Source organism: Cnephaeus nilssonii (genome assembly GCF_951640355.1).
Source record: "Cnephaeus nilssonii genome assembly, chromosome: 16".
Taxonomy (NCBI): domain Eukaryota; kingdom Metazoa; phylum Chordata; class Mammalia; order Chiroptera; family Vespertilionidae; genus Cnephaeus; species Cnephaeus nilssonii.
Genome location: NC_137087.1, coordinates 59,639,200 through 59,665,387, shown reverse-complemented (window position 1 = coordinate 59,665,387; position 26,188 = coordinate 59,639,200). Strand labels below are relative to the sequence as shown.

The window sequence follows — 26,188 nt, the reverse complement described above, 5'->3', positions numbered from 1 at the left end:
TAGCAGGGAGGACTCTGCGGGGTCTGAGACTGTAGCAGGGAGGACTCTGCGGGGTCTGAGACTGTAGCAGGGAGGACTCTGCGGGGTCTGAGATTGTAGCTGGGAGGACTCTGCGGGGTCTGAGACTGTAGCTGGGAGGACTCTGTGGGGTCTGATACTGTAGCTGGGAGGACTGTGCGGGGTCTGAGACTGTAGCTGGGAGGACTGTGCGGGGTCTGAGACTGTAGCAGGGAGGACTCTGCGGGGTCTGAGACTGTAGCTGGGAGGACTCTGCGGGGTCTGAGACTGTAGCTGGGAGGACTCTGTGGGGTCTGAGACTGTAGCTGGGAGGACTCTGCGGGGTCTGAGACTGTAGCTGGGAGGACTGTGCGGGGTCTGAGACTGTAGCTGGGAGGACTCTGCGGGGTCTGAGACTGTAGCTGGGAGGACTCTGTGGGGTCTGATACTGTAGCTGGGAGGACTCTGTGGGGTCTGAGACTGTAGCTGGGAGGACTCTGTGGGGTCTGAGACTGTAGCTGGGAGGACTGTGCGGGGTCTGAGACTGTAGCTGGGAGGACTCTGTGGGGTCTGAGACTGTAGCTGGGAGGACTCTGCGGGGTCTGAGACTGTAGCTGGGAGGACTCTGCGGGGTCTGAGACTGTAGCTGGGAGGACTCTGTGGGGTCTGATACTGTAGCTGGGAGGACTCTGTGGGGTCTGAGACTGTAGCTGGGAGGACTCTGTGGGGTCTGAGACTGTAGCTGGGAGGACTCTGTGGGGTCTGATACTGTAGCTGGGAGGACTCTGTGGGGTCTGAGACTGTAGCTGGGAGGACTCTGTGGGGTCTGATACTGTAGCTGGGAGGACTCTGTGGGGTCTGAGACTGTAGCTGGGAGGACTCTGCGGGGTCTGAGACTGTAGCTGGGAGGACTGTGCGGGGTCTGAGACTGTAGCTGGGAGGACTCTGCGGGGTCTGAGACTGTAGCTGGGAGGACTCTGCGGGGTCTGATACTGTAGCTGGGAGGACTCTGTGGGGTCTGAGACTGTAGCTGGGAGGACTCTGTGGGGTCTGAGACTGTAGCTGGGAGGACTGTGCGGGGTCTGAGACTGTAGCTGGGAGGACTCTGTGGGGTCTGAGACTGTAGCTGGGAGGACTCTGCGGGGTCTGAGACTGTAGCTGGGAGGACTCTGCGGGGTCTGAGACTGTAGCTGGGAGGACTCTGTGGGGTCTGATACTGTAGCTGGGAGGACTCTGTGGGGTCTGAGACTGTAGCTGGGAGGACTCTGCGGGGTCTGAGACTGTAGCTGGGAGGACTCTGTGGGGTCTGATACTGTAGCTGGGAGGACTCTGCGGGGTCTGAGACTGTAGCTGGGAGGACTCTGTGGGGTCTGATACTGTAGCTGGGAGGACTCTGTGGGGTCTGAGACTGTAGCTGGGAGGACTCTGCGGGGTCTGAGACTGTAGCTGGGAGGACTCTGTGGGGTCTGATACTGTAGCTGGGAGGACTCTGTGGGGTCTGAGACTGTAGCTGGGAGGACTCTGTGGGGTCTGATACTGTAGCTGGGAGGACTCTGTGGGGTCTGAGACTGTAGCTGGGAGGACTTGCGGGGTCTGAGACTGTAGCTGGGAGGACTGTGCGGGGTCTGAGACTGTAGCTGGGAGGACTCTGTGGGGTCTGATACTGTAGCTGGGAGGACTCTGTGGGGTCTGAGACTGTAGCTGGGAGGACTCTGTGGGGTCTGAGACTGTAGCTGGGAGGACTCTGTGGGGTCTGAGACTGTAGCTGGGAGGACTGTGCGGGGTCTGAGACTGTAGCTGGGAGGACTCTGCGGTGTCTGATACTGTAGCTGGGAGGACTGTGCGGGGTCTGAGACTGTAGCTGGGAGGACTGTGCGGGGTCTGATACGGTCGATGGCAGACGTGATTTCCTTCTGATATCATGGTGTGTGTTTTTTAAAACAGATGATCATTCCAGGGTGATTTTGAGCCAAGTGGATGGAACCCCCTGTTCGGACTACATTAATGCTTCATACATAGATGTAAGTCCTCCATGTTGTCCCGGGCCCAGCATGACCACCTGGGGCTCCGAGTCATGACCCCCATGCTTTCTTCTGGGTCTGGGAACGTCAACTGTCACAACTTGGGCCATGTGGCCACAGCACGGAGAGCATGGGAGCATCCACACCTTTGGAATTAGTATCTGCGCTTCATTTTCAAGAAACAGGTGCCGCCCTGGCCGGTTTGGTCAGTGGGTAGAGTGCCGGCCTGCAGACCAAAGGGTTCCGGGTTTGATTCCGAGCAAGGGCACGTAACTCGGCTGCAGGCTCCTCTCTGGCCTGGGGTCTGGTCAGGACTCATGCAGGAGGCAACCAATTGATATGTTTCTCCCACATCAACGTTTCTCTCTGTCTTTCCCTCTCCCTTCTACTCTTTCTAAAATCAATGGAAAAATACCCTCGGGTGAGGATTAACAAAAAAAGAAAAAGAAAAAAAGAAACATAGGTACCAAGGATGTTCATTAAGGCTTTGTTTATATAACTGATAAAATAGAGCAGGAGGGACCGGTTAAATAAATGATGGTAAAGCCACACACAATGGATTATTACGGATCCATCTTAATTGAACCTTAAAAGATCATTTAATATAAGTTATAAAATTATCATAAGACTACAATATAAGAGAATTTATCTGCATAAACCAAATAAACCAATTATATATATATATATATCTGTGTCTACCCATGTGTGTGTCTGGAAAGGTATTCCCAGATAAGAAAGACTAGAGAGGGACATACAAAGATAATTTTGAGATATTATAACTCTGTTTTTCTATTTCTAGGGTTACAAGGAGAAGAATAAATTCATAGCAGCTCAAGGTAAGCTTGTTATTGTTACTCTCCCATCACACACACACACACACACACACACACACACACACACTCACACTCACACTCTCACACTCACACTCTCACACCACACCCACGTGCGATATGGAGACTAAAACACTGAGTGGCCACAAACCACTTGGACCCGTAGCTGCAGACCAGCCCCCATTCTGATAGGTTCCTGCCTGTGACTGTCACCTGCTCGGGTCCAGGGATTCAGCCCCCCGAGGAGTTCCCAGCTCCAGCGAGGAGCGGCGAGTGTGGCGGGATGGAAGGGGCAGGCTGGGACCTGCTGGTCCCTCCAGCCCAGGGTTCTGGAATTCTGTAGGGTGTGAACTGGATCGACCAGCCCTTTTGTGCCTCAGAGAATCGGGGGAGCAGCCGTCCAGGGCCCAGGCGGTGCCTGGGGCTGGGGCCCCCCGGACTTCTCTCTTGCCTGACTTTGGGGTCCTCCTCCACGTGCAGGCCCGAAGCAGGAGACAGTGAATGACTTCTGGAGGATGATCTGGGAGCAGAAGTCGGCGACCATCGTCATGCTGACGAACCTGAAAGAAAGGAAAGAGGTGAGCCCGCCCTCTGACGGGGAAGCACTTTCTTTTCGCTGCTGTTGGCGGGGGTGGGGGGTGGGGGTTGGCGTACCACTTCCTCTTCCTGTTCGCTCCCCTCTCACTGCAGAAGAAAATTTAAAAAGCGCCCCCTGGCTCACAGCATCTTTATCCTGAAGTAAATACTCGATGTTCCAAGTAGCTGTGGATGGGGAAATGGGCAGACCTGTAGAGAATTCTCCTGGGTGCCTTTGACCCAAACTGACGACCGTTGCCAGGAAGCGAAATCTCCAGGACTGAGAAAATGCTCCCGAGAAGGGCTGCTTCCAGCTTGTTTTGTACGTTAGTCCGAGGAGGAGGCTTAGGAGGGGGCCGTGGAATCCACTGGTGGTGGATTAAGGGCTCGGGAGAAAGCAACTCGGGGAAACCTCTGGGGTTAAATAAGAAGTAAGGTGGAGAGACACGCACGTCTTTTACATTGCTGGGTAAAGGAGAGTCCATAGCCCGGCCGGCGTGGCTCAGTGGTTGAGCATTGACCTATGAACCAGGAGGTCACGGTTCGATTGCTGGTCGGGACACATGCCCGGGTTGTGGGCTTGATCCCCGGTGGGGGACGTACAAGAGGCAGCTGATGGATGATTCTCATCATTGATGTTTCGATCTCTCCCTCTCCCTTTGTCTCTCTGAAGTAATAATAATAATAATAATAATAATAGTAATAAAGATTTGCAGCACATAGAGATGGTATTCAGGGGACCATGAGGGGTTCCCTGCTCTCGGCTCTGATGGGAGGTTGTGCCCGGGGGTCTGGGAAAGGGGTCCCTCGGCCTCCCAAAGGTTTGTTACATTAGATGCAAAGACAATGATAGGCTCAGCCAAGGGCAAACGCTGACCTCTGACCAGGAAGCTACCTGCTGGGATGTGACTCCCACCATGGCCCGCTTTAGTTGGGAGTTTCATGCCGGTCCTACCTGGTCACTTCCCGAGTTTGTGGGGTCCTGCAGGCTGGCCCCCGAGCTGGGCGGATAGTCTGTGGCCCTTCTCCCTCCACGGGGCTCGCTGTTCTCCACGACGATGCCAGGATGTGAGGGTTTTCTCTTTTCCGCCAGGGTCCTCCCGGCGGGCGGGCAGCTCTCACTCCATGATGGGGGCAGTGGGTTTTAGTACTTTGATTTTTATTGTGTTGAGCATGTCACGTATGGGCCTCACACTGTAAGCAAAAGTGACTTCCTGCTTATTAGCCAGACCAGAGAAATGCATTTGAAAATCAAGATATATATTGTATATATATAAAATATATATATGTATAAAATATCACCTAAGGATATTTTTCCATTGATTTTTAGAGAGACTGGAAGGGAGAGGGAGAGACAGAGAGAAACATCGATGTGAGCCAAACTGGCTAGGGCAAGCTATAGTGAATGAAAGCTGAGTTATCTTTCTAATATATGTAATTGGCTGTTTCTAATTCAAGAAGTAATATGCATTGTAAGAACTCAAAGCCTCTTTAAAGAGTTAAGTTAAATGAGCCCTAGCCAGTTTGGCTCAGTGGATAGAGCATCGGTCTGCAGACTGAGGAGTCCCAGGTTCAATTCCAGTCACGGGCACAGACCTCGCTTGCAGGCTCAGTCCCTGCCCTGCTGGGTGCGTGTGGGAAGCAACCAATCAATACGTCTCTCACACACATTGATATTTCTCTGTGTGTCTCTCCCTCTCCCTTCCTCTCTCTCTAAATATCAATGGGAAAATATCCTCAGGTGAGGATTAACCAAATAATAATAATAATAATAACAATAACAATAATAATTAATTCAAACAGATTCCTTTCCTACCTGTGGCAAATGCCAGCTCTCATCTCCTGGACCGGCTCCGCCCAGTGCAGGGTTGTGTGCAGGGACCTGGCTGCAAATCAGCCTCCTGCACCTTATTCCGCCCCGAGGGCTGGAGCCACAGAAAGAAACAAACGCAGCCGGTCAGGAGGGGGCACAAAAAGTGATGGAGCGTGAAGGGGACAGTGGTGCCCGGAGGCCTGAGCCACGCGGCGGAGGGCCTGGCCGGGCGGGGCCTGTACATCCCGCAGACCTGGGGCAGGAATGCGGGGCGAGCTTCGTGGCTCCCAGCCAGCTTCAGCCAGCGGGGCGGGCGCAGACCCTGTGGGGCAGCCAGAACCCCGCTGATTAGTTCCTGGCAGAAAGTGGGGGGTGGGGGGGTGCGGTGTGAGGTGGAGCAGCCCCTGGGGTCCAGGCCAGGACACAGCACAGCTCACCTGGGGGATGGTGCTGGTGCCGGAGGGAATTTTACCAGCTCCAGCCAGAGAGGACGTGCTTGTGAAACCAGGAGCAACCTCCTGCCCCCCCACCCCCCAGTGGCCACTCCGCCCCGGGCCCCCCAGTGGCCACACCAGGCGGGGCGGCTAGAAATGCATCGAGGAGCCGGGCTTGGGGCACGAAGGCCAAGGGCCGAGGGTCAGCGGGGGCTTGTCTTGTAGGAAGTGAGCTCACTTCCAGAATGGAGGCAGCACTGGGAGCTGGAGGGAGACTGGTCGGAGGTGGGGAAACTTTCCAGCACATTCTAGCCTGCGGGCTGCGGCAAAGGTGGCGGGAGCAGTGGGAAGGAAGCCCACATCCAGGCCTGGCCCAGGAGCTAATCTCTGCTCTGCCTTTCCTCCTTCACTTCACTCACTGGCACGGGACACGCCCGCCTGTGCCCCAAGGAGCCCAGGCAGCTTGGCTAAGGCCTGGAGGGGGGGCGCTGCCCTTTGAGATGGCCCTCAGCTGCGTTGGGGGTGGGAGGCCAGGGACAGGCAGGGCCAGACCAGTCATTGCAGCCCGGGCCCTGTCCCTGAGCCACGGGAGATAGCCTCCAGCCATGATTTCCGGTCGGGGTGGGGGGGGTGTTTTAGCAGGTGTGGGGACAGGGCTGGGCAGGGCCACCCTTCTCTGTGTGAGTCCTGGAGTGACTGCAGGAGGCTGGGACTCCCAGGGACACTTAGCTGCCTCCCCTGCCCCCCACCCCCACCCCCTCTGAGCAGATGCTGTGGCCGGAGTCCCCTGGGACCAGCTGGCTGGGGGCGGGGCTGGTTTACAAACAGGAAACACTGAGACCAGAAGCTGGGGGGGGGGGGATCCTGAGAGCAGCCCCCACCGCCCCGCAGGCGGCCTGAGCCGGCCCCTCGGCTGTGTCTCTGAGCGGCCTCCGGGGTCTCTCCGTGTCTGTGGCGCGGACAGGCCTGCCCGGGTGTCCGCGGCCCCCGTTGCCCATGAACTCATTTCTCAACTGAGTTCCCTTTTTCTCAGGCTCCGCTTCTGCTGAGGCCCAGCTCCCACCCCGGCCCCGGCCCGGGTTGTGAAACAGCTGCTGTCACCTCCTGAGCTGCCCTGGAGGGAGGGAGGGACGTCGGGTGGCTTAGGAGGCCCCGGGCCACCCCTGGACCTCACAGGAGCCTGGGGGTCAGGCACCCCCCAAGGGCCAGGGACGGCCTTTCCCTTCGAGAAGCTCGGCGGGGCCCAGGGGCCCAGGAGGCTGAGCCGGGCCCAAACCAGGGCCTTGGGGAGCTTGCTTCTCCCGGCCGCTTCGGGGACACCCCGGGCCGGATGTGGGAGGGACGTGGTCCTGTGGGTGTCAAACACAGACCCGGGCTCTGGTAAACAGCAGGGCGCCTCTGAGAGGTGATTAATCCTCATGGGACTCCCGCCGGGCCACCCCCGGGCTGTTTCCGGGACCGGCTGTCCCGTGTTCAGGAGGCTGTGACTGCAGAGATGGTGCTGATGGGCCTGCGCCCCTCGGGGGTCCTGCTCAGGGCTGGCCGCTGTGGGTGCCGGGGCCAGAGCTGCCGTCTCCGGGGCTGTGTGGGCCCTTTGTAGTGGGGAGGGGGAGGGACAGACTCGGCCGCTTAGCCACGTGGCCATGCCCGGGGTGCCCATCAGCCCTGTCCTCAGAGGAACGGGCATGAAGTGGCCACAGCCTCGCCCCTCGGCTGCAAGCCACACGCGTCCTCAGCCGGGGGAGCTGGGCAGGGCCACGCACCCCACACGGGAGGTGTTTGGGGGCACAGTCCCAGGGGTTGGGTGCGGGCCCCGGGGCCTGGGGGCCCCCGGTGTCAGGTTCCCGGCCCTGCAGGGCGCGGGCTCAGCAAGAGGGGTCAGTGAACCGTGGCCCGGCGAACGGGTGAATGCGTCCGGGCATGGGCGTCAGCAAGGCCGTTACAGGCCGGGGGCTGCTCTGAGCAGCTCGTGGCCTCAGTTTCCCCGTTTATAAGCAGACACTTTCCCGTGTTCTTGTTTAAATCTTTACTTATTGATTTGAGAGCGAGAGAGAGAACATCATTTGTTGTTTCCCTTGTTTATGCATTCATTGATTGCTTGTGTGTGCCCTGACCCCTGACCAAATGCACAGCCTTGGTTTATCAGGACGGCGTTCCAACCCACTGAGCCACCCAGCCAGGGCCTGCCCTGCTCTTTCCCGCTGCAGGCAGCTGCCCGTCTATCTCCAAGGCCCTGGGGAGGGGCTGGACGGGGAGGAGAGACGCCTGCCCAGTGCAGTGTGGTGACTTGGAAGGTCCTTGCCTATCAGCCACACCTGGGAGCAGGGCCTGGGCCAGAGGGGGCGTGGCCACGGCCCCCCAGGATTGGAGGTGTTTGAGGCCCGTGTGCTGCCCCACCCCCGCAGGAGAAGTGCTTTCAGTACTGGCCGGACCAGGGCTGCTGGACCTACGGACACATCCGCGTGTGCGTGGAGGACTGCGTGGTGCTGGTGGACTACACCGTCCGCAAGTTCTGCATCCAGTCGGTAAGCGGCGCTGACGGCCGGGCAGGGGGCTGTCCAAGCGGGGGTGTCGGAGCACACGGGCCTGCGATTCACGGTAGACCGAGCTTCACCCACCAGGCTCTGCCCCCGCCCCCAGCTCCGCCCCCGCCCCAGCTCCGCCCCCGCCCCAGCTCTGTCCCCGCCCCCCAGCTCCGTCCCCGCCCCAGCTCCGCCCCTGCCCCAGCTCTGTCCCCTCCCCCAGCTCCGCCCCCTCCCCCCCCCCCGGCTCCGTCCCCGCCCCCGGCTCCGCCCCCGCCCCTGCCCCAGCTCTGTCCCCGCCCACAGCTCCGCCCCCCGCCCCCAGCTCCGCCCCGCCCCAGCTCTGTCCCCGCCCCCCAGCTCCGTCCCCGCCCCCCAGCTCCGCCCCCGCCCCCAGCTCCGCCCCCGCCCCAGCTCCGCCCCCGCCCCCCAGCTCCGCCCCCGCCCCAGCTCCGCCCCCGCCCCAGCTCCGCCCCCGCCCCCCAGCTCCGTCCCCGCTCCCCAGCTCCGCTCCCGCCCTCAGCTCCGCCCCCGCCCCCAGCTCCGCCCCCGCCCTCAGCTCCGTCCCCGCCCCCCAGCTCCGTCCCCGCCCCCCAGCTCCGCCCCCGCCCCCCAGCTCCGTCCCCGCCCCCCAGCTCCGCCCCGCCCCCAGCTCCGCCCCCGCCCCAGCTCCGCCCCTGCCCCCAGCTCCGCCCCCGCCCCCCAGCTCCGCCCCTGCCCCCAGCTCCGCCCCCGCCCCCCAGCTCCGTCCCCGCCCCCCAGCTTCGTCCCCGCCCCCAGCTCCGCCCCCGCCCCCAGCTCCGCCCCCGCCCCCAGCTCTGTCCCCGCCCCCAGCTCCGCCCCCGCCCCCCAGCTCCGTCCCCGCCCCCCAGCTCCGTCCCCGCCCCCAGCTCCGCCCCCGCCCCCAGCTCTGTCCCCGCCCCCAGCTCTGTCCCCGCCCCCAGCTCCGTCCCCGCCCCCAGCTCCACCCACACCCTCAGCTCCGCCCCCGCCCTCAGCTCCGCCCCCGCCCCCAGCTCCGCCCCCGTCCCCAGCTCTGCCCCCGCACCCCAGCTCTGGCCCCGCCCCCAGCTCTGCCTCCCATTCACTAGCATTGCAGTGGCGCTTGCTGAGTGGGTCTGAGGCCGGAGGACTTGCCAGGTGGGGACAGGACAGGGGGGACAGGACAGGGACAGATGGGGGTCAGCGGGCTGAGATGAGAGTCCACAGCGGAGGGCCAAGGGCCAGGACCACTCAGTGCTGGGCGCTCCCGGCTCCCAGGGCCGCTCCGGGCGGAGGAAGTGAGTCTGGCGGAGGGGGGCGGGGGCTCCCCTTGGTAACAGTGCCTTTCACTCTCTGGGACCCGCAGCGGGAGTTTTTAACGTTTCAGAATTACAGCTGGCACTTCCTCATTAGCCTCCACACTTAGTCCCTGCGAGCTGTCCCCTGGCAGGTTTACGGCGTCTCAGCAGAGACTCCTGTGTGTCAGGGCAGATGAAACAGAGCCGTAAGCACAGGCCGGGTACCAGGAATGGACGGTGGGTGGGTGGTGCACACACTTAGGTCACGGCATAGACATCTGAGCTTCTAGGAGCCACAGCACAGAAAGGGAAGGTGGGCTTTGTCCCCTTACACCCCTCCCAGACACACACACAGATACACACACACCCAGACACACACATACACACACCTGACACACACACACAAATACATACACCCATACCCCCAGATACACACACACATACACACCCAGACACACTCACTACATACACACAGATACACATGCACACACAGATACACGTGCACACATATTCATGCACACACACACACACACACACACACACACACAGATACACTGTGGTCCGGGCAAGCTCCTGGGCCTGGGTAACAGCATCCGTGGGAGAGGCTGAGCAGCGGGGCGCCTCCTCCCAGGCCCACAGCATCATTGTCTCCCCCAGAAGGCCCTGGGGAGCGGAGGGCTGCGCTGTGGGCACTTACCCAGGCCCCAGGCAGAGGGCGCCCCCTGCTGGCCTCGGGGTCCCTGAGTCCTGGACCAACTCCAGGGGTGGGGGGTGGCTGTCCCACGCACGTCCCCCTGTCCCCACAGCAGCTCCCCGATGGCTGCAGGGCCCCCCGGCTCCTGTGCCAACTGCACTTCACCAGCTGGCCCGACTTCGGGGTGCCCTTCACCCCCATCGGGATGCTCAAGTTCCTGAAGAAGGTGAAGACGCTCAACCCCGCGCACGCGGGGCCCATCGTGGTGCACTGCAGGTGCGTCGGGACCCGGGGCGGCTCGTGGGGGGACTCAGCCAGCGAGCACCGGTATGGGGGGGCCACAGGGCCAGGCGGGCGGTGTGAATACCAGCGCAGTCACAGGGCAGCAGCCCAGGGACCCCCACCCCGTGCATCCCGGGGTAGCACAGCCCTGACTCCCGTGGCACGTGAGGGGGACCCCAGTATCTACCACAGACAAGCCGAGAGGCCAGGGTTGATAGTGGGAGTGGGGATGGAGCCCGCAACCCGGGCCTGTGCCCTGACGGGGAATCGAACCGTGACCTCCAGGTTCATAGGTCGACGCTCAGCCACTGAGCCTCGCCGGCCGGGCATAGTGTGACAGTTTTTAAAAAGCCAGTTACACCACTTGTGATGAGAAGACAGCACTTGGTGACAGGGAAATGTATCTGAACAGCCTCAGGCTGGCCGCCCACAGCCGCTCTTTCTGATAAGCCTGTGGAGTTTCTAGATGATTTTTACTAGGATTACGGCGCCCTCTGGTGGCCCCGCCATAGACTTGCTCTTCTGTGACCCAAAGAGGCTGGGTGAAGGGATGAGGGGCCAGTCTCCCCGGGAAGGGCGGGCGTGTCCCTCTGTCCTGGGGGCAGGCGTGTCCCTCTGAGGCCCTGTCGTTTGCTTGGGGGGGGGGGGGATGTGGCTCACGGTGCGGCATCTCCCTCTGTCCCCGCAGCGCGGGCGTGGGCCGGACGGGCACCTTCATCGTCATCGATGCCATGATGGACATGATGTACGCGGAGCAGAAGGTGGACGTCTTCGAGTTCGTGGCGAGAATCCGCAATCAGCGCCCTCAGATGGTGCAGACGGACGTGAGTCCCGCCTGCCCCGGCCCTGCCCTCTCCCATCTCCCCCCCAGGTCCGGGTCTGAGCTCTACAAAGCCACCCAGCCGCCTCTGCAGCCCTGGCGCAGGCTGTCCCCGGAGGGGCGTGGGGGACCGTGCCTGGGGGGGGGGGGGGGACCGTGCGCAGTAATGGGATCTTTACTCAAGGCCATAAGTGTCACTGTCAACAGCCATTATCCTCTTGTGTCCCAGCCTCCTCCCGTGCCCGGAGCGGCTGCGCCCCTGGCTCGGGCGGGGCTGCGGGACTCCAGGCCGTGCCCGTTGCGTCCGCAGGTGCAGTACACGTTCATCTACCAGGCCCTGCTGGAGTACTACCTCTACGGCGACACCGAGCTGGACGTGGCCTCCCTGGAGAAGCACCTGCAGACGCTGCAGGGCACCGCCACGCACTTCGACAAGATCGGGCTGGAGGAGGAGTTCAGGGTGAGCGCCCGGCTCCAAGGAGGGGGCGGTGTACAGGAAGCTGCCTCCCGATGACCCCAGAGAAGGCCAGGGGGGAGGGGAGGGAGGGCTGGCCCTCCGTGACTCCCTGGGAGGATGGATGTGGGGCTCTCAGAGCTGGGCAGCGGCCGGAGCGGGCAGGGAGAGTGTCCCACATACATTTACTGCCCGAGGCCCCGGGGGGTCTGGAGATGGAGGGGGGCCCTGGTGCCCCGCGTCAGGAAGCTGAGGGTGGGCCAGGAGCGTGAGCGTGTAACCGTGGCTGGGCCCTTTGTGATGGCAGAAACTGACGAATGTCCGGATCATGAAGGAGAACATGCGGACAGGCAACCTGCCGGCGAACATGAAGAAGGCCCGGGTCATCCAGATCATCCCGTGTACGCAGCCGGCTCCCCGGGGCGGGGCGGGGCGGGGCAGGCGGTCCCGGAGGCTTCAGGCCCTGAGGGCTCACGACCACCCACCTCTGTCACCCAGGGCCCAGGGCAAGGCCCCCTCTGGGCCCCGGGCCCCCCCCCCCCCCCGTCCCCACCAGGAGAGAACGCCCACTGACAGGCCAGTGTGTCCGGACAGACGTGGGCGCAGAGCTTGGGGTGGGGAGGACTTCCCAGCAGCGGAGGGGCATGACTCAGCGCCTCCCGGTTCTGCATTCCATGAGTCTCCCCGCAGCCTGGGCGAGGCCGGGCACCCCATTACCCAGAGCAGGAGCGCCGGCCCCCAGGCCAGGCAGCAGAACCGAGGAGCTCAGCGGAGACCTTCCCGGAAAAGGGCCGGGCGCTGGCCTGCCGGTCTCGGGTGAGGGCGTGCCGAGGAATGGACCTCCGGGATCAGAGGGTCCTGGAGGCCGGGCCGCCTGGAGCAGAGGGAGCGTCCTTCAGACCCCTCCCGGAGGGCCCGCCGCCGGACAGCGGCAGGGCGCAGGCAGACTCGCTGGGGCCACACTGCACAGGAAGTGCGTGGCGACTGTCCGGCTCATTTCCCGGCCTCAGACGCCGGAGTCCTTGGGGCCGAGGCGTCCCCGCCGGCTCCTCTGGGCTGCCCCCGCCCACACCCCTTTGGCCCCTAAGGTGCAGTGTTTGTCACGCTCATATGTTGACAGGGATGGTCTCAGTTCGCGACAAATGAAACCCGTCGCTGGGTTACTTTCCTGACGACACCCCCTCCCGGGCCCGTTCGTCCGCCTGTTCTATAAGGTCAACCCCCTGAGGGTCGGCCTTGCTGGGGGCCCTTTACTGGTGCGGTTCCTGTGGGGGCTGGAGGGCGGGCGGGACGGGGCCCCTCACCAGAGGACTTGCCGCCTGCAGATGACTTCAACCGCGTGATCCTGTCCATGAAGCGGGGCCAGGAGCACACGGACTACATCAACGCGTCCTTCATCGACGTGAGTGCGGCCCCGGCTGTGCCGTGGGGGGAGCGCCCCCCCCCCCCGTCACCATCGGAAGGCTGGGCCTGCCCCCCAAACCCAAACCTTCCATGGGAATTCCTCGTTAGAAAAGATGAATGATGAGCGCGGGGAAGGGAGGAGATGGCCGCGCGGCCCGATTGGTCGGTGGGCCGTCAATGTGAAGTGGTTTTCCTCTCCCGCCTCTGTCCCCACCGGCTGTCCTGGTGCCTCCGGACTCTCTCCTGCCTTTGCTAGGACACGTTGGCGCAGGACAGCGCTGGGCGGGAAGCTCGAGCCGGTCTGGCGAGGACAGTGGTCGGCAAACCGCGGCTCGCGAGCCACATGTGGCTCTTTGGCCCCTTGAGTGTTGTAACACCACTTCTTCAAAACAGACTCGCCCAGGCCGAAAACCGACTTCCGCGCATGGGCCACGAAGTGTCCATCGTACTGTACGTGCGCGCCCGCACGTGGTATTTTGTGGGAGAGCCACACTCAAGGGGCCAAAGAGCCGCATGTGGCTCGCGAGCCGCCGTTTGCTGACCTCGGGGCTAGGATGTCTGCTGGCAGAAGGGCAAACTGTGCCAAAGGTCCCGGGGCCCCGCGGGGAGGAACCGGGACGTGAACCACTTCCTCTGACTCTGCCCCCGGTTCTGTGCACAACCGCGGTGCCAACTTAACCGGAACGCCGGCCACGCAGAGTCAAAGCCCCCAGTGCTCCCCCAGGTGCTCCCCCAGTGCTCCCCCAGGGGGCCGCAGGCGCGCGGCAGGGCGCGGCGCCATTCAGCTGCCTGGTTTTCCATTCCCGCCAGCCGTGTGCCGGGGCTCCAGGTTCTCCCACCCTTGCCAGCTCTTTCTGCTGTCTGCCCTTCCCATAGAGCCAGGAGGGGCGGCCCGGTCTGCAGAGGGAGCGGGCGTCCCGCCCTGGGGCCGGCCCGGGTCCTGGTCCTGGGAGCCGGGTTGCTCTCCCTCGTCCTGCCCCCCGCTGTGCGGGATCCCGGCTGGTCCGGGGGCGGGGGGAGGGGGCCCTCTGGCCCCCGCTGTGCGGGATCCCGGCTGGTCCGGGGTGGAGCCGAGGGAGGAAGTCGGCCGTAACCGTCCCCTCTGCTCCCCGGCAGGGCTACCGGCAGAAGGACTACTTCATCGCCACGCAGGGGCCCCTGGCGCACACGGTGGAGGACTTCTGGAGGATGGTGTGGGAGTGGCGCTGTCACACCATTGTGATGCTGACGGAGGTGCAGGAGCGAGAGCAGGTGAGGCGCTGCGGCCCAGGCCCCAGGCGGCTCGCACACACGGTCCTGCCCACCCCGGGTGACGGGCCTCATGGCAAATGTCCCACCGGCTCTCCGGTGGGGAGGCCCAGCCTCAGCTGCCGAGAGGGGTTGGCGCTGCAAAAGGTCTCATTCCACCCTCCCTCTCCCTCCGTCCCTCCGTCTGCCCCTCCCTCCCTCCCGTCCTTCCTTCCTTCCTTCCTTCCTTCCTCCCTCCCTCCCTCCCTCCCTCCCTCCCTCCCTTCCTTCCTTCCTTCCTTCCTTCCTTCCTTCCTTTCTTCCTTTCTTCCTTTTGGGAGGGGGCTAACTATAACCACCCATCAGCTTTCGTTCTTAGATTTTATTTAACCTGACTTGAAATTGCACCATTTGTAGTCTGCCACAAATACAAATTTGATCGCAACTTATTGGAGAAAATACAAATTTGTTCAAAACTTATTGGAGAAAAAGACATGTATTCACTTTTATCAAGACATAAAGCTGGCCCTAGCCGGTTTGGCTCAGTGGATAGAGCGTCAGCCTGCCGACTGAAGGGTCCCAGGTTCGATTCCGGCTAAGGGCACATGCCTGGGTTGTGGGCTTGATCCCATTAGGGGGCGTGCAGGAGGCAGCTGATCAATGATTCTCTCTCATCACTGATGTTTCTATCTCTCTCCTTCTCCCTTCCTCTCTGAAATCAATAAAGAAATATGTATTAAAAAAAAAAAAAGACATAAAGCTGTAGGTGTTGATGCCGGCGCCACTCGGCATTGTCCTGCTCAAGGTGAACGAGTTGTATTTTTGTTTTCCCAGAGACCACCCGTGGCCTTCTCGGATTAGCATTTATTTAATAACATAATAAGGACTCTTGAACCCACCATCCCGCTGAAAACCCAAACTTTTGCCAATAACGTGCGTCTACCCAGGTGTCCCCCCCAAGGTGTAGCCACTACCCCGAATTTGTGTTTCGATTTCTTTGCTCTTTAAAAACCGGCTTTATTGAGACACACTTCACCTACCGTACAGTTCCTCCTTTTAAAGGCCTCCGTTCCGTGGGCTTTGGCCTATGCACAGACTTGTGCAGCCTCACCACTAATTCCAGATCCTTCTCGTCACCCCAGAAAGCAACCCCGAACCCATGAACCATCACCCCCGCCCCTCTCCCTCCGTGGCCCCTGCCACCGCCGATCCACTCTCTGACTCTGGATTGGCCCGCTCTGGGCGTTCCACGTGAATGGGACCTCACGGCGCGTCTCCTGCTTGCGTTCCTTCCCGTCGCATCGTGCTTTCGCGGTCTGGCCGCGTGGTGGCTGGAAGCTCTTGGTCCCTCTGGCCGGCAGGTGCTGCTCACTGTGCGGCGGGACCACCTGGGTGTGTCCGTCCCTCAGTCGATGGACGATGGAGCTGCTTCCACTCTTGGGCTCTCCTGAGTCACGTGCCGAGCGTGCAGGTCCAGGTTTTCACCTGGCGCCCGCTCTCGTTTTTCTCCAGGAGCATCGGGGGGGACAGCTGGCCGTACCCTAACTCTGTGTTCAGCTCCTCTGACTGACCCTTGTGGGGCCCGCCAGGCTGCGTTCCGGAGCAGCCGCCTCATTTCACATCCCCGCCCGCCGGGTGCCCGGGTTCCAGGTCCCCCCCATCCTTGCCAACACTTACTATTGTCTGTCTTTGTTATTAAAGCCATCCAGCGGAAGTGTTCTTTGCTTTAAAAAAAGCGTTTCTGTCATACGTGTGTGTGTGTGCGTCTAAAGACACTGCCGATCGGTTTTGCTGGCTTCTTGCTGTCGATAGAGGGTATTGTTTCAGTACAGGTTCGTCAGGGACTTGCGGTTTCTGCTCTGAGTTATGCTTGGATATTTTCCTGTGCCGGCGCCTAAAGCTGTGCTTCGTTCATCATCCCTTCGCTCTGTTCCTCTTCACCCGTGAGCACTGCGGCGGGATCATTTTGTTGGTTTGTTTCATGAAGCCTCAGGGCAGCCACATAGGCCGTGCGGGTTACCTGCTCCCTGCCCCCTCCAGCCGATGGCGCTGGCGTTCCCAGCAGCCCTTCCTGGCTGGGAGCAGGAACCCGGCTTCATGGAAAACCAGTTTTCCAAGCGCCACGTATCGAATAACCTCTCCTTCCTGTCCCGTGTCCGAGTGCCACGTACGCACGTCTGTTCTGTCCCCTTGCCCAGCGGGCATGGGTGGGCATTCACGTTCGGATTCATGCCCTTTTCTTGTCCCGACAAAACGTGTTAAACGGAAACACTTTTCTCTGTATGTTGTGATCTTGTTTCCAGGCATGCCCTCTGCTTACTCAAATAGACCGTTATAAAAATCCAGAAAACTCTGGAACCGTTGGAGGGCAGTCCTGCGTCCTGTAGTTAAGACGGGGGCAGCAAACTGCCCATTAGGAGACCTTCATTCTGTCTCCCCAGGACAAGTGCTACCAGTACTGGCCGGCAGAGGGCTCCGTGACGCACGGCGACATAACCATCGAGATCAAGAGCGACACCCTTTCCGAAGCCATCAGCGTCCGAGACTTCCTGGTCACCTGCAGCCAGGTACCGCGGCCCTGCCCTGTGCGCGGCGCCCGGCACCCAGCACGCAGCCGGCCCTCGGGTTCCGCTCGTCTAGGCTCCTCCTGCCCTTTCGGGAGCCCCACATGGTGTCAGAGCCCCCCGTGGAGGTCAGAACCCCGCATGGAGGTCAGAGCCCCCCCGTGTGGAGGTCAGGGCCCCGTGTGGAGGTCAGAGCCCCCCGTGGAGGTCAGAGCCCCGCGTGGAGGTCAGAGCCCCCCGTGGAGGTCAGAGCCCCCCGTGGAGGTCAGAGCCCCGTGTGGAGGTCAGAGCCCCCCGTGGAGGTCAGAGCCCCCCGTGGAGGTCAGAGCCCCGCGTGGAGGTCAGAGCCCCCCGTGGAGGTCAGAGCCCCGCGTGGAGGTCAGAGCCCCCCGTGGAGGTCAGAGCCCCGCGTGGAGGTCAGAGCCCCCCGTGGAGGTCAGGGCCCCGTGTGGAGGTCAGAGCCCCCCGTGGAGGTCAGAACCCCGCATGGAGGTCAGAGCCCCCCCGTGTGGAGATCAGAGCCCCCCGTGGAGGTCAGAGCCCCCCGTGGAGGTCAGAGCCCCGCGTGGAGGTCAGAGCCCCCCGTGGAGGTCAGAGCCCCGCGTGGAGGTCAGAGCCCCCCGTGGAGGTCAGAGCCCCGCGTGGAGGTCAGAGCCCCCCGTGGAGGTCAGAGCCCCGCGTGGAGGTCAGAGCCCCCCGTGGAGGTCAGGGCCCCGTGTGGAGGTCAGAGCCCCCCGTGGAGGTCAGAACCCCGCATGGAGGTCAGAGCCCCCCCGTGTGGAGATCAGAGCCCCCCGTGGAGGTCAGAGCCCCCCGTGGAGGTCAGAGCCCCGCGTGGAGGTCAGAGCCCCCCGTGGAGGTCAGAGCCCCGCGTGGAGGTCAGAGCCCCCCGTGGAGGTCAGAGCCCCGCGTGGAGGTCAGAGCCCCCCGTGGAGGTCAGAGCCCCGTGTGGAGGTCAGAGCCCCCCGTGGAGGTCAGAGCCCCCCGTGGAGGTCAGAGCCCCATGTGGAGGTCAGAGCCCCCCGTGGAAGTCAGAGCCCCGCGTGGAGGTCAGAGCCCCGTGTGGAGGTCAGAGCCCTGCGTGGAGGTCAGAGCCCCGTGGAGGTCAGGGCCCCCCGTGGAGGTCAGGGCCCCATGATGAAGGGGCCAGGTTATGCAGGGGCCGCTCTATAACACTCAGACTGCCAAGCTCACCTGCCTCCTTGCTGAGGGACAAGGGTGACGGGGCGCCCCCTGCGCACCCCCACTCCGGAGAAAGGTGGTGACGGCAGGAGGGATAAGGGGACAGGTGAACCCACGGAGACCCTGTGGGGCTCCCTGCTGGTGCCTTTCAGAGCCCCTGACCGTGTCCGTCCCCACGGGGCCCCTGCTCTGCTCCTGGCCCAGAGGGGAGTTCTGTGTGGCGGTCATACGTGAGGGGCTCGTCTGTGGGGCTTGGTTCCGAGCGCAAAGCCGTCAGCACCGCAGAGAAGGCTCCCGGGGAGACTGGTTGCCTCCACCCAGTCACCACCCAGAAACTAGCCCCACAACTGCTCACTCCAGCCCTGACGGTCCCTCAGGCCCCGGCTTCTCAGACAGAGCTGGCCTGGCCTCAGGCACAGCGGCCAGGGGCCCCGGGGACACAGCTGGCCTGGCCTCTCAGGCACAGCGGCCAGGGGCCCCGGGGACACAGCTGGCCTGGCCTCTCAGGCACAGCGGCCAGGGGCCCCGGGGACACAGCTGGCCTGGCCTCTCAGGCACAGCGGCCAGGGGCTCCGGGGACGCCTCTGCACGTCCTGCTTCCCCCTCGGAAGGAAGCACGGCCAGCCTGCCCCCAGGGCGACCACAGTGGACACAGCCCCACCGAACCCTCAGGGCGGCCAGTGGTGCCTGCGGCCCGAGGGCAGGTGGCCTGGGGCCTCCCCCCGGGCAGCGAGGGGCAGTGGCCAGCACCCCTGAGATGCCCTCCCCACAGCCCCCGGCCCGCCCGGAGGAGCAGACCCGCGCCGTCCGCCAGTTCCACTTCCACGGCTGGCCCGAGGTGGGCATCCCGGCCGAGGGCAAGGGCATGATCGACCTCATCGCGGCCGTGCAGAAGCAGCAGCAGCAGACGGGCAACCACCCCATCACCGTGCACTGCAGGTGAGCGCCCCCTGCTGCCCGCGCGCCGCACCGCCGGCTCCCCGCACAGAAGGTCTCCTGGCTGCACCTTCACCTCCTCTTGCGCGCGCGCACACGTCACTTTACAGAAATGCCCCCTGATCAGACGTGCGGATGCATTTCGTGGGAGGGGTCAGGAACCGATTCAAACACATATTTCGTGTGTCTCTTAAGCCATCAAGGAAACCCCAAGCACAGCTCAGAGGGACCCGCTCCTGAACTTCCAGGCGCTCTGCGTGGGGTGCTGGCTCGCCTCGGCGCCCTCTCCCCTGGGCGCTTGGAGGGGAGCCAGCACCGCACAGGGCTCTGCTCCTGGGACGGACACCTCCTGAGCGGGGTCCTGGCCTGGCCGCAGGGGGAGCACACGCCCCTGTTTGGGGGTCCCAGGTGCCCGTGGAGGTCACTTAGAACAAACTAGAAATGAGTTCCTGCGTGTGTGGCCTCCGAAACCCGGACTGAGTTTAGAACAAGTTGGGCACCAGAGCTACGCAGGTGACGTGGCCCCCGGGGCAGGCGCGGGACCGGTCCCTGCAGGGGGTAGGGGCCCAGGTCAGCCCACCTTACCCCTCCTGGGGCCTCAACAGGGAGGGCTTGCATTGCTAACAAGTTCCCGGGAGGGCGCTGCTGCTGTTCCCGGGACCCCACTCTGAGAACCAGCGGTCTCCCCAGGAAGACGGGCAATGGTGACAGGCCTGACCCCGCCCAGGGGGTGTCCGTCCGCCGTCACCAGGCGGGCGTTGTGCCAGTTCCCAGCTGCTGCCTCTTGGCGAAAAGCTGAGCTGCACCTCAATGGTCATGAGAAGGCCACACTGCCCAGGCCGGTTTGGATGGAGCGTGGGCCTGCAGACTGAAGGGTCCCAGGTTCGATTCCCATCAAGAGCACATGCCCAGGCCCTAACCGGTGTGGCTCAGTGGATAGAGCGTCGGCCTGCGGACTCGGGTCCCAGGTTCGATTCCGGTCAAGGGCATGCACCTTGGTTGCAGGCACATCCCCAGTAGGGGGTGGGCAGGAGGCAGCTGATCGGTGTTTCTCTCTCATTGATGTTTCTGGCTCTCTCTCCCTCTCCCTTCCTCTCTGTAAAAAATCAATAAAATATATATATTTTTAAAAAAGAGCACATGCCCAGGTTGTGGGCTCGATCCAGTAGGGGGCGTGCAGGAGGCAGCCCATGGATGATTCTCTCATCACTGATGTTTCTGTCTCTCTCACTCTCTCTCCCTTCCTCTCTGAAATAAAGAAAAATATATTAAAAAGAAAAAGTCACACTCCCATCCTCCCCACCATGGGCTGCAGCAGCGATGTGTGGGGTGGGCCCCCTCCCATTGCCCCCCACCCCCCCAACCCCCCACCCGCGCCGTGGCCCTGCCTGAAGCGCTCTCTCCCCGCAGCGCGGGGGCGGGGCGCACCGGTACGTTCATCGCCCTCAGCAACATCCTGGAGCGCGTGAAGGCGGAGGGGCTGCTGGACGTGTTCCAGGCCGTGAAGAGCCTCCGCCTGCAGCGGCCGCACATGGTGCAGACCCAGGTGAGCAGGCGCCGGGGTCCGGGGAGCTCATGGGCCTCTTCTGTGTGGGAAAACGGATTCACCGGGGGACCCTCGTGCGCCTGAAAACTGAATTGCGTGCCGGGAGCTGGTGTGCATGAGGGTCTGCAGTATTTCCACACATCGGCTGCTGCGTGTCTTCTTTCTGAATGCTTCTGCTAATGATTCCAGTGTTTTTTTAAAAAAATATCATTTTAATGTATTCTTGGTTTTCTTTTCTTTTTCAGGAACAGTATGAATTCTGCTACAAAGTGGTACAAGATTTTATTGATATATTTTCCGATTATGCTAATTTCAAATGAGAATTCCTGCCTTAAAATATTTTTTAATTTAATGGTCAGTCTATTTTGTAAAAAAAAACCATGTTAATTTATTTCGTAGTTGACATTAATATCCTTTCTAATGTCTTTGTACATATCCTGTTACGCTTTCAAGGCCGCCTGCTATAAAGTTGTGATGTCTTAAAAAGGCCCCCCTTTTAAAAACTGGAATAATGTATTAAGGTCAGATAATTTCCCATAAAGTATATATTTCGCTAATATCAGTAAATATTTTAATTTCTCATTAGATTCACATCATTTAATCTCTCACATTCAGCACCTCTAAATGTTACAAATCGTCATAGGCCAAGTGCACAACATGCCACACGCAGCATTGAGGAGGGGACGGCCGGGGGCTCAGACATCAGTTGGAAATTCGCTTTCTTCACGCTGATCTGACAGCCCTGAGCCGCAGCTCTTTGGGAGGCAAACTGTTCCTGAAGCGACGCCATAGAGAGTGTGTTTTGTCAAGTCCTCGGTCCCCACCCACGTGGTTTCCCTCTGACAATCTAAAGATCCAAGACGGCTGTGCGGCCTGAGTCCAGGGCTGTAGTTAGTGACTGAGCAGTGAGACCTGCACATGCCTGTGCCCCGGGCTGTGTCCGGGCCTCCGGGGCCAGATGACAGGAGAAGACCCGGGTGGTCGGTCCGGTTCGCCCACGGCTTTGGATGCCGCCAAATCAGCCTTCCGAGCTGCGCTCCCACAGCGCCCCCTGCCGTCCGACCCTCCGCGTGTTGGACGCAGGTGAATGCGTTTCTCGCGCTGGTCCCATTGGCCGCAGCTGCCAGGGTGGGCGGGAGGTCTCCCAGGGGCCCCGCCTCAAACCCCATCCCACCCCAAAAGTTCAGGGCCAGCCCCACGCCCGGCGCCCACAGGAGCTGGGAGCCGGTGCTTGGCAGGAAGAGCAGGACGACCACAGGGAACGATGCTGTAAACTTTCCGAGAAGCGTTTTGGTACGTAAAAACCCCTTGTAAAAACTAAGACTGTTTGTAAGAAAAGAAATCCTGAAATCTAGATTTATACCGTTTTTTAAACGCCCCGCTCCGCAGTGTTTAACTAGAGAAAAGAAAGGCTAGCTTATTTTTGGATGGAAATACTACGGAGACCTTGGACACTGGATGATGGTGATCCCCTGCCGGACAGGATTGGCTTATGGGGTTAACAAAAAGGGGGGGGGGGGGGAGGGGTGACCGTGGACAAGTTTAATCTGGTAGCGGTGGTCTTCTGTGGCTGTCCGGTGCCTGGCAGGTGAGCACAACCTCCACACCTGGTCTCACTCACTGAAAGCAGCTCACCTGTGCGTTTGTGGTACACCTGTTGCTTTTTAAAAGACATATCAACGCCTCGTGTGACATTCCCCCTGCAAGCGGATTGCACTTTCTCCTGTGTTCATTGCCTGAGCACGGTGCACCCGGGGTGAGCCAGGTTCTGAGGGCAGGCCCACCGCTGTGTCCATGCCAGTGAGCAGGCCCTACCCAGGCGGGGCTGGGTTCTAAGCACAGGCTTACAGCTGTGTCCATGCCAGTGAGCAGGCCGTACCCAGGCGGGGCTGGGTTCTAAGCACAGGCTTATAGCTGTGTCCATGCCAGTGAGCAGGCCGTACCCAGGGGGGCCGGGTCCTAAGCACAGGCCCACAGCTGTGTCCATGCCAGTGAGCAGGCCGTACCCAGGGGGGCCGGGTCCTAAGCACAGGCCCACAGCTGTGTCCATGCCAGTGAGTAGGCCGGACCCAGGGGGGCCGGGTTCTAAGCACAGGCCCACAGCTGTGTCCATGCCAGTGAGCAGGCCGTACCCAGGGGGGCCGGGTCCTAAGCACAGGCCCACAGCTGTGTCCATGACAGTGAGTAGGCCGGACCCAGGGGGGCCGGGTCCTAAGCACAGGCCCACAGCTGTGTCCATGACAGTGAGTAGGCCGGACCCAGGGGGGCCGGGTTCTAAGCACAGGCCCACAGCTGTGTCCATGCCAGTGAGCAGGCCCTACCCAGGCGGGGCCGGGTCCTAAGCACAGGCCCACAGCTGTGTCCATGCCAGTGAGCGGGCCGTACCCAGGGGGGCCGGGTTCTAAGCACAGGCCCACAGCTGTGTCCATGCCGGTGAGCAGGCCGGACCCAGGGGGGCCGGGTTCTAAGCACAGGCCCACAGGTGGCCAGGTTCCTGCCTCTCCCTGAGCCCCACCAAGGGCAGCGCAGGTGCCCCGCTGGGAAGACAAAAGCACAACTCGGTGAGGGCTGCCGTGCCGCCGCCGGCCACAGCCCTGGCTGTGCACACCACACTGATGCCGCCCGCCGTCCTCTCCCTCTCGGTCCCAGGACCCGCACTTGGGCCCCGGAGGGAGACGCAGGGAGCTCTGCCAGGCAGGCCGGTTGGCCCGTGGGTCTTCATTGTTGAATCCCGAGCCCAGAGCCTCCCTTTGGCCGAAGGGAAGAGGCAGCGGCTTTCGCTCGGCACCGGCTGCCTGTGATGCCGCTGCTTGTCATGTATTTGAGGGGCCCACGTGGGAGGGCGCGGATTTGGGTCCAAATCGAGGAGCCTCCCTCAGCATCCTCCACGCCCCCCAGTGGGCTCCCGGGCACCTCCTGCGAGGAGACGGAGACCCCCTCAGGGCGCCCTCGGGAAAGTGCCCCAGGGGTGCCCCATCCCGGTGTGCCCCGCAGGTGTCCGGGACCCCCTCGGTCCTTCCAGTCCCAGAAACAAAGCAGAAGCCACTGTCCTGTGGGCACAGGCCCCTCCCAGCGGGGGGCAGCCCGCACCTGCCTTCCCGGGGGGCCCTGTAATGCAGCCAGCTGGCCCCGTGCAGTGGTCTGGGGAAGCCCTCGGGACTCACCGCCTGTCTGTGCGGCCACCCGGGAACTCCTCCCCTTCAGTCACAGGAGGCCCCCTGTCCACAGGGGCACCGCCGACCTGGTCCCCGCGTTCTCCTGTGCTGCGCGCAGTTGAATTCAAATGCCAAATCCGACCAGAGGCTCCGGTTCTGACCTGTGTGCTGTGGTCACCGTGTGACTGACTCCCGTACTCTCCGTGTGCTGATGAAGGATGCAGACCGCCGGGGTTCCAAGGGGTATTTTTTACGTGTTTTTAAAAACTTTTACAATGAGCCTGGCATCCGTCTCAGCACTCGGAGACATGCCCACGTTATTTTTTTAATGTCTGGTTACTGATACTTCTGTGTAACTACGTCGTGTTCCATTCATGTGCAATCTTCCTATGTATGTACTCCGGTGTCAGCCACCTTGCTTCCTTTTATTACGTTTATCATTTGATCTTGTTCTGGTTTTGATGCCACTGAATGTTGCTGACTTCTTTGTACCTGCACATTGCCAGGTGGGAAACATTCCGCTGCAAGGATAAATCTTTGCTTTGACTTCCAGCCTGCGTCTCGTTCTTTCTAGACCACTGACTTTGGGGCTGCTGTGACTTAGCTAGTGAGCAACCCCTCCGGCGTGGGGGGTGTGGGGGCACGGTGGGCGTGGGGACACGGTGGCCAGGGCTTGGCCCAGCGCTCAGCTGGTCCTCAGGCCTGAGTGTGCAGGCAGGAAACACACCATAACTCACCGTCAGGAGCCTGTGCTTTTGCTGGTGTCTGGGCAGGAGTCTGAGCTCTGAGCAGTGGTCTCGGTCAACAAGGGTGACGACATCCCCCGCCCCCCCCCCCCCCCCCCCCCCCCGCCCCAGCTTCCTTTCAGCATTCTAGACCCACTTGGGATCTGAGCAGATGCTTTTATTATTCGCTGTATTTCATAAAATTCATGAGCCTTAGGTTGGCCAAAATGATTTGAAACCTTTTAGTCCCCTCTCCAAAAGAAGTCACCTGCTGTGGGCTCTCCTGGGCCCTGGCGTGCCTGGGTCTTCCTCGGGGGTCTGCCTGCACTGTCTGTGACAGGGGTCCCCGAGGGCAGTGGCCCTCCCTCCTGCTGTAGGTGGGGGGCAGGCCCTTCCCTGGCCTCGGTCCACCTGGAGGAAGAGGCACAGACACGCCCTGAGGTGTGGACAGGGGAGGGGCCTCAGGCCATGCCGGTGTTGCAAGGGTTCAGGAAGTCCCCGTACGGGCCACCATTAATGCCGGGGTTCTTGTTCCAGCATTACAAAGGGTTCAGCAATCTGGAGAAAGGCTGTGCGTAGATTAAGTAAGAGTCCAGAGACGAAAGATAATTTTGAAAGGCATTGGGGGTCAGAGGAGCTTCAGCTAAAGGAGCTAAAGTTCTCAGTTCTTAGTTATCCTTGTCTCAGGACGCCTTGCTTTTTATTAACACAATTTGTCCTAAGGCAAGGTGGAGACATAAACTTCAAAGGGTAGGGTTTACAGAAGCATTGTCAGATTGGGGAGTAGCCTACAGCTGTTCAGGTGTTTGGCCAATAGGAGGCAACAACATGTAGACTGAGAAGCCCTGAGCTGTCTGGCAGCAAACAGTCATCCTATTCAGGTTTGGGGGAAGTGCCTTTCAGCCATTCCACCAGGTGATTACATATGTGACTCAGCCCTTGTTGAGCCCCCAAGTTTCATCAACCTTTTGATAAAACTCTTGTAATTATGACATGCTGGAATTGGCTTCTGGCAGGCCACATCAGTCATTCCAACCAGTGAGCCGCAGCCTCAGGAGGGGTGTGCACACATGTGTCCGTGTGCATGTGTATGTGTGCGAGTATGTGTGTGCTGGGCGGGTCTGGCCTAAAGGCAAGAGTGGGCTGGTACTTTGAGCAAAGACTGTGCCCGACAGGCCATTCGGAGCTTGAAGGGAAGTGGGGAGACGTTCCATTTCCTGAAAACTTCAGGGCAGGGGCTCCTCACCTGGAATCGCAGGCTGACAGTCCAGACCCACAGCGAGCGGGGCGCACTGCCTGCAACCTGCTCTCAGCCTTAGCCTGGTGATGGTTATCTAATCCCCCCCCCCGCAAGTGTAACCCCCCCCCCCCCCCCGTGTGAAGTGAAGGATGCGCACCGTGGGTGTTTTCTCATCCAGACCCACAACCCTGGCTACGCTCTGGAAATGCTGTGCTTATGAAGGTGGGAAAGTGGGCTGATTTATTTCCGTGAGATTTGTGGTCAGAATTAAACCCAAAAGGGTTTTTAATTTATTTATCTTTATTGTTAAAGTATTACAGATGTCCTTTTTTCCCCATTGACATCCTCCACTCCACCCCCATGCCCTGCCCCAGGCCTTCACCACACACTACTGTGTCCATGGGTTATGCATTTACGCATCTAAGTTATTTGGTTAATCTCTTCCCACCCATCCCCACCTTCCCTGAGATTTATTACTCTGTTCCA

General features: G+C 61.0%; 1 protein-coding gene across 6 annotated transcripts in view; it reads left to right on the top strand.

The window, feature by feature from the left end:
* The window catches only part of PTPRE (protein tyrosine phosphatase receptor type E), a 119,991-nt gene extending 96,621 nt beyond the window's left edge, over positions 1 to 23,370 (top strand). For 3 of the 6 annotated variants that reach the window (XM_079793197.1, XM_079793196.1, XM_079793198.1), the window contains 14 exons: positions 1,942 to 2,018; positions 2,818 to 2,854; positions 3,329 to 3,426; positions 8,077 to 8,196; positions 10,280 to 10,443; positions 11,138 to 11,273; positions 11,580 to 11,729; positions 12,031 to 12,124; positions 13,049 to 13,125; positions 14,244 to 14,378; positions 16,796 to 16,921; positions 18,873 to 19,039; positions 20,447 to 20,582; positions 20,828 to 23,369. In XM_079793197.1, the coding sequence (XP_079649323.1) occupies positions 1,942 to 2,018; positions 2,818 to 2,854; positions 3,329 to 3,426; positions 8,077 to 8,196; positions 10,280 to 10,443; positions 11,138 to 11,273; positions 11,580 to 11,729; positions 12,031 to 12,124; positions 13,049 to 13,125; positions 14,244 to 14,378; positions 16,796 to 16,921; positions 18,873 to 19,039; positions 20,447 to 20,582; positions 20,828 to 20,902 (1,592 nt within the window). In that variant the 3' untranslated portion in view covers positions 20,903 to 23,369. Of the gene's footprint in view, positions 1 to 1,941; positions 2,019 to 2,817; positions 2,855 to 3,328; positions 3,427 to 8,076; positions 8,197 to 10,279; positions 10,444 to 11,137; positions 11,274 to 11,579; positions 11,730 to 12,030; positions 12,125 to 13,048; positions 13,126 to 14,243; positions 14,379 to 16,795; positions 16,922 to 18,872; positions 19,040 to 20,446; positions 20,583 to 20,827 lie in introns of all 6 variants that reach the window. The other 3 variants (XM_079793195.1, XM_079793199.1, XM_079793194.1) reach the window with 2 other exon arrangements.
* The last annotated feature ends 2,818 nt before the right edge of the window (positions 23,371 to 26,188 follow it).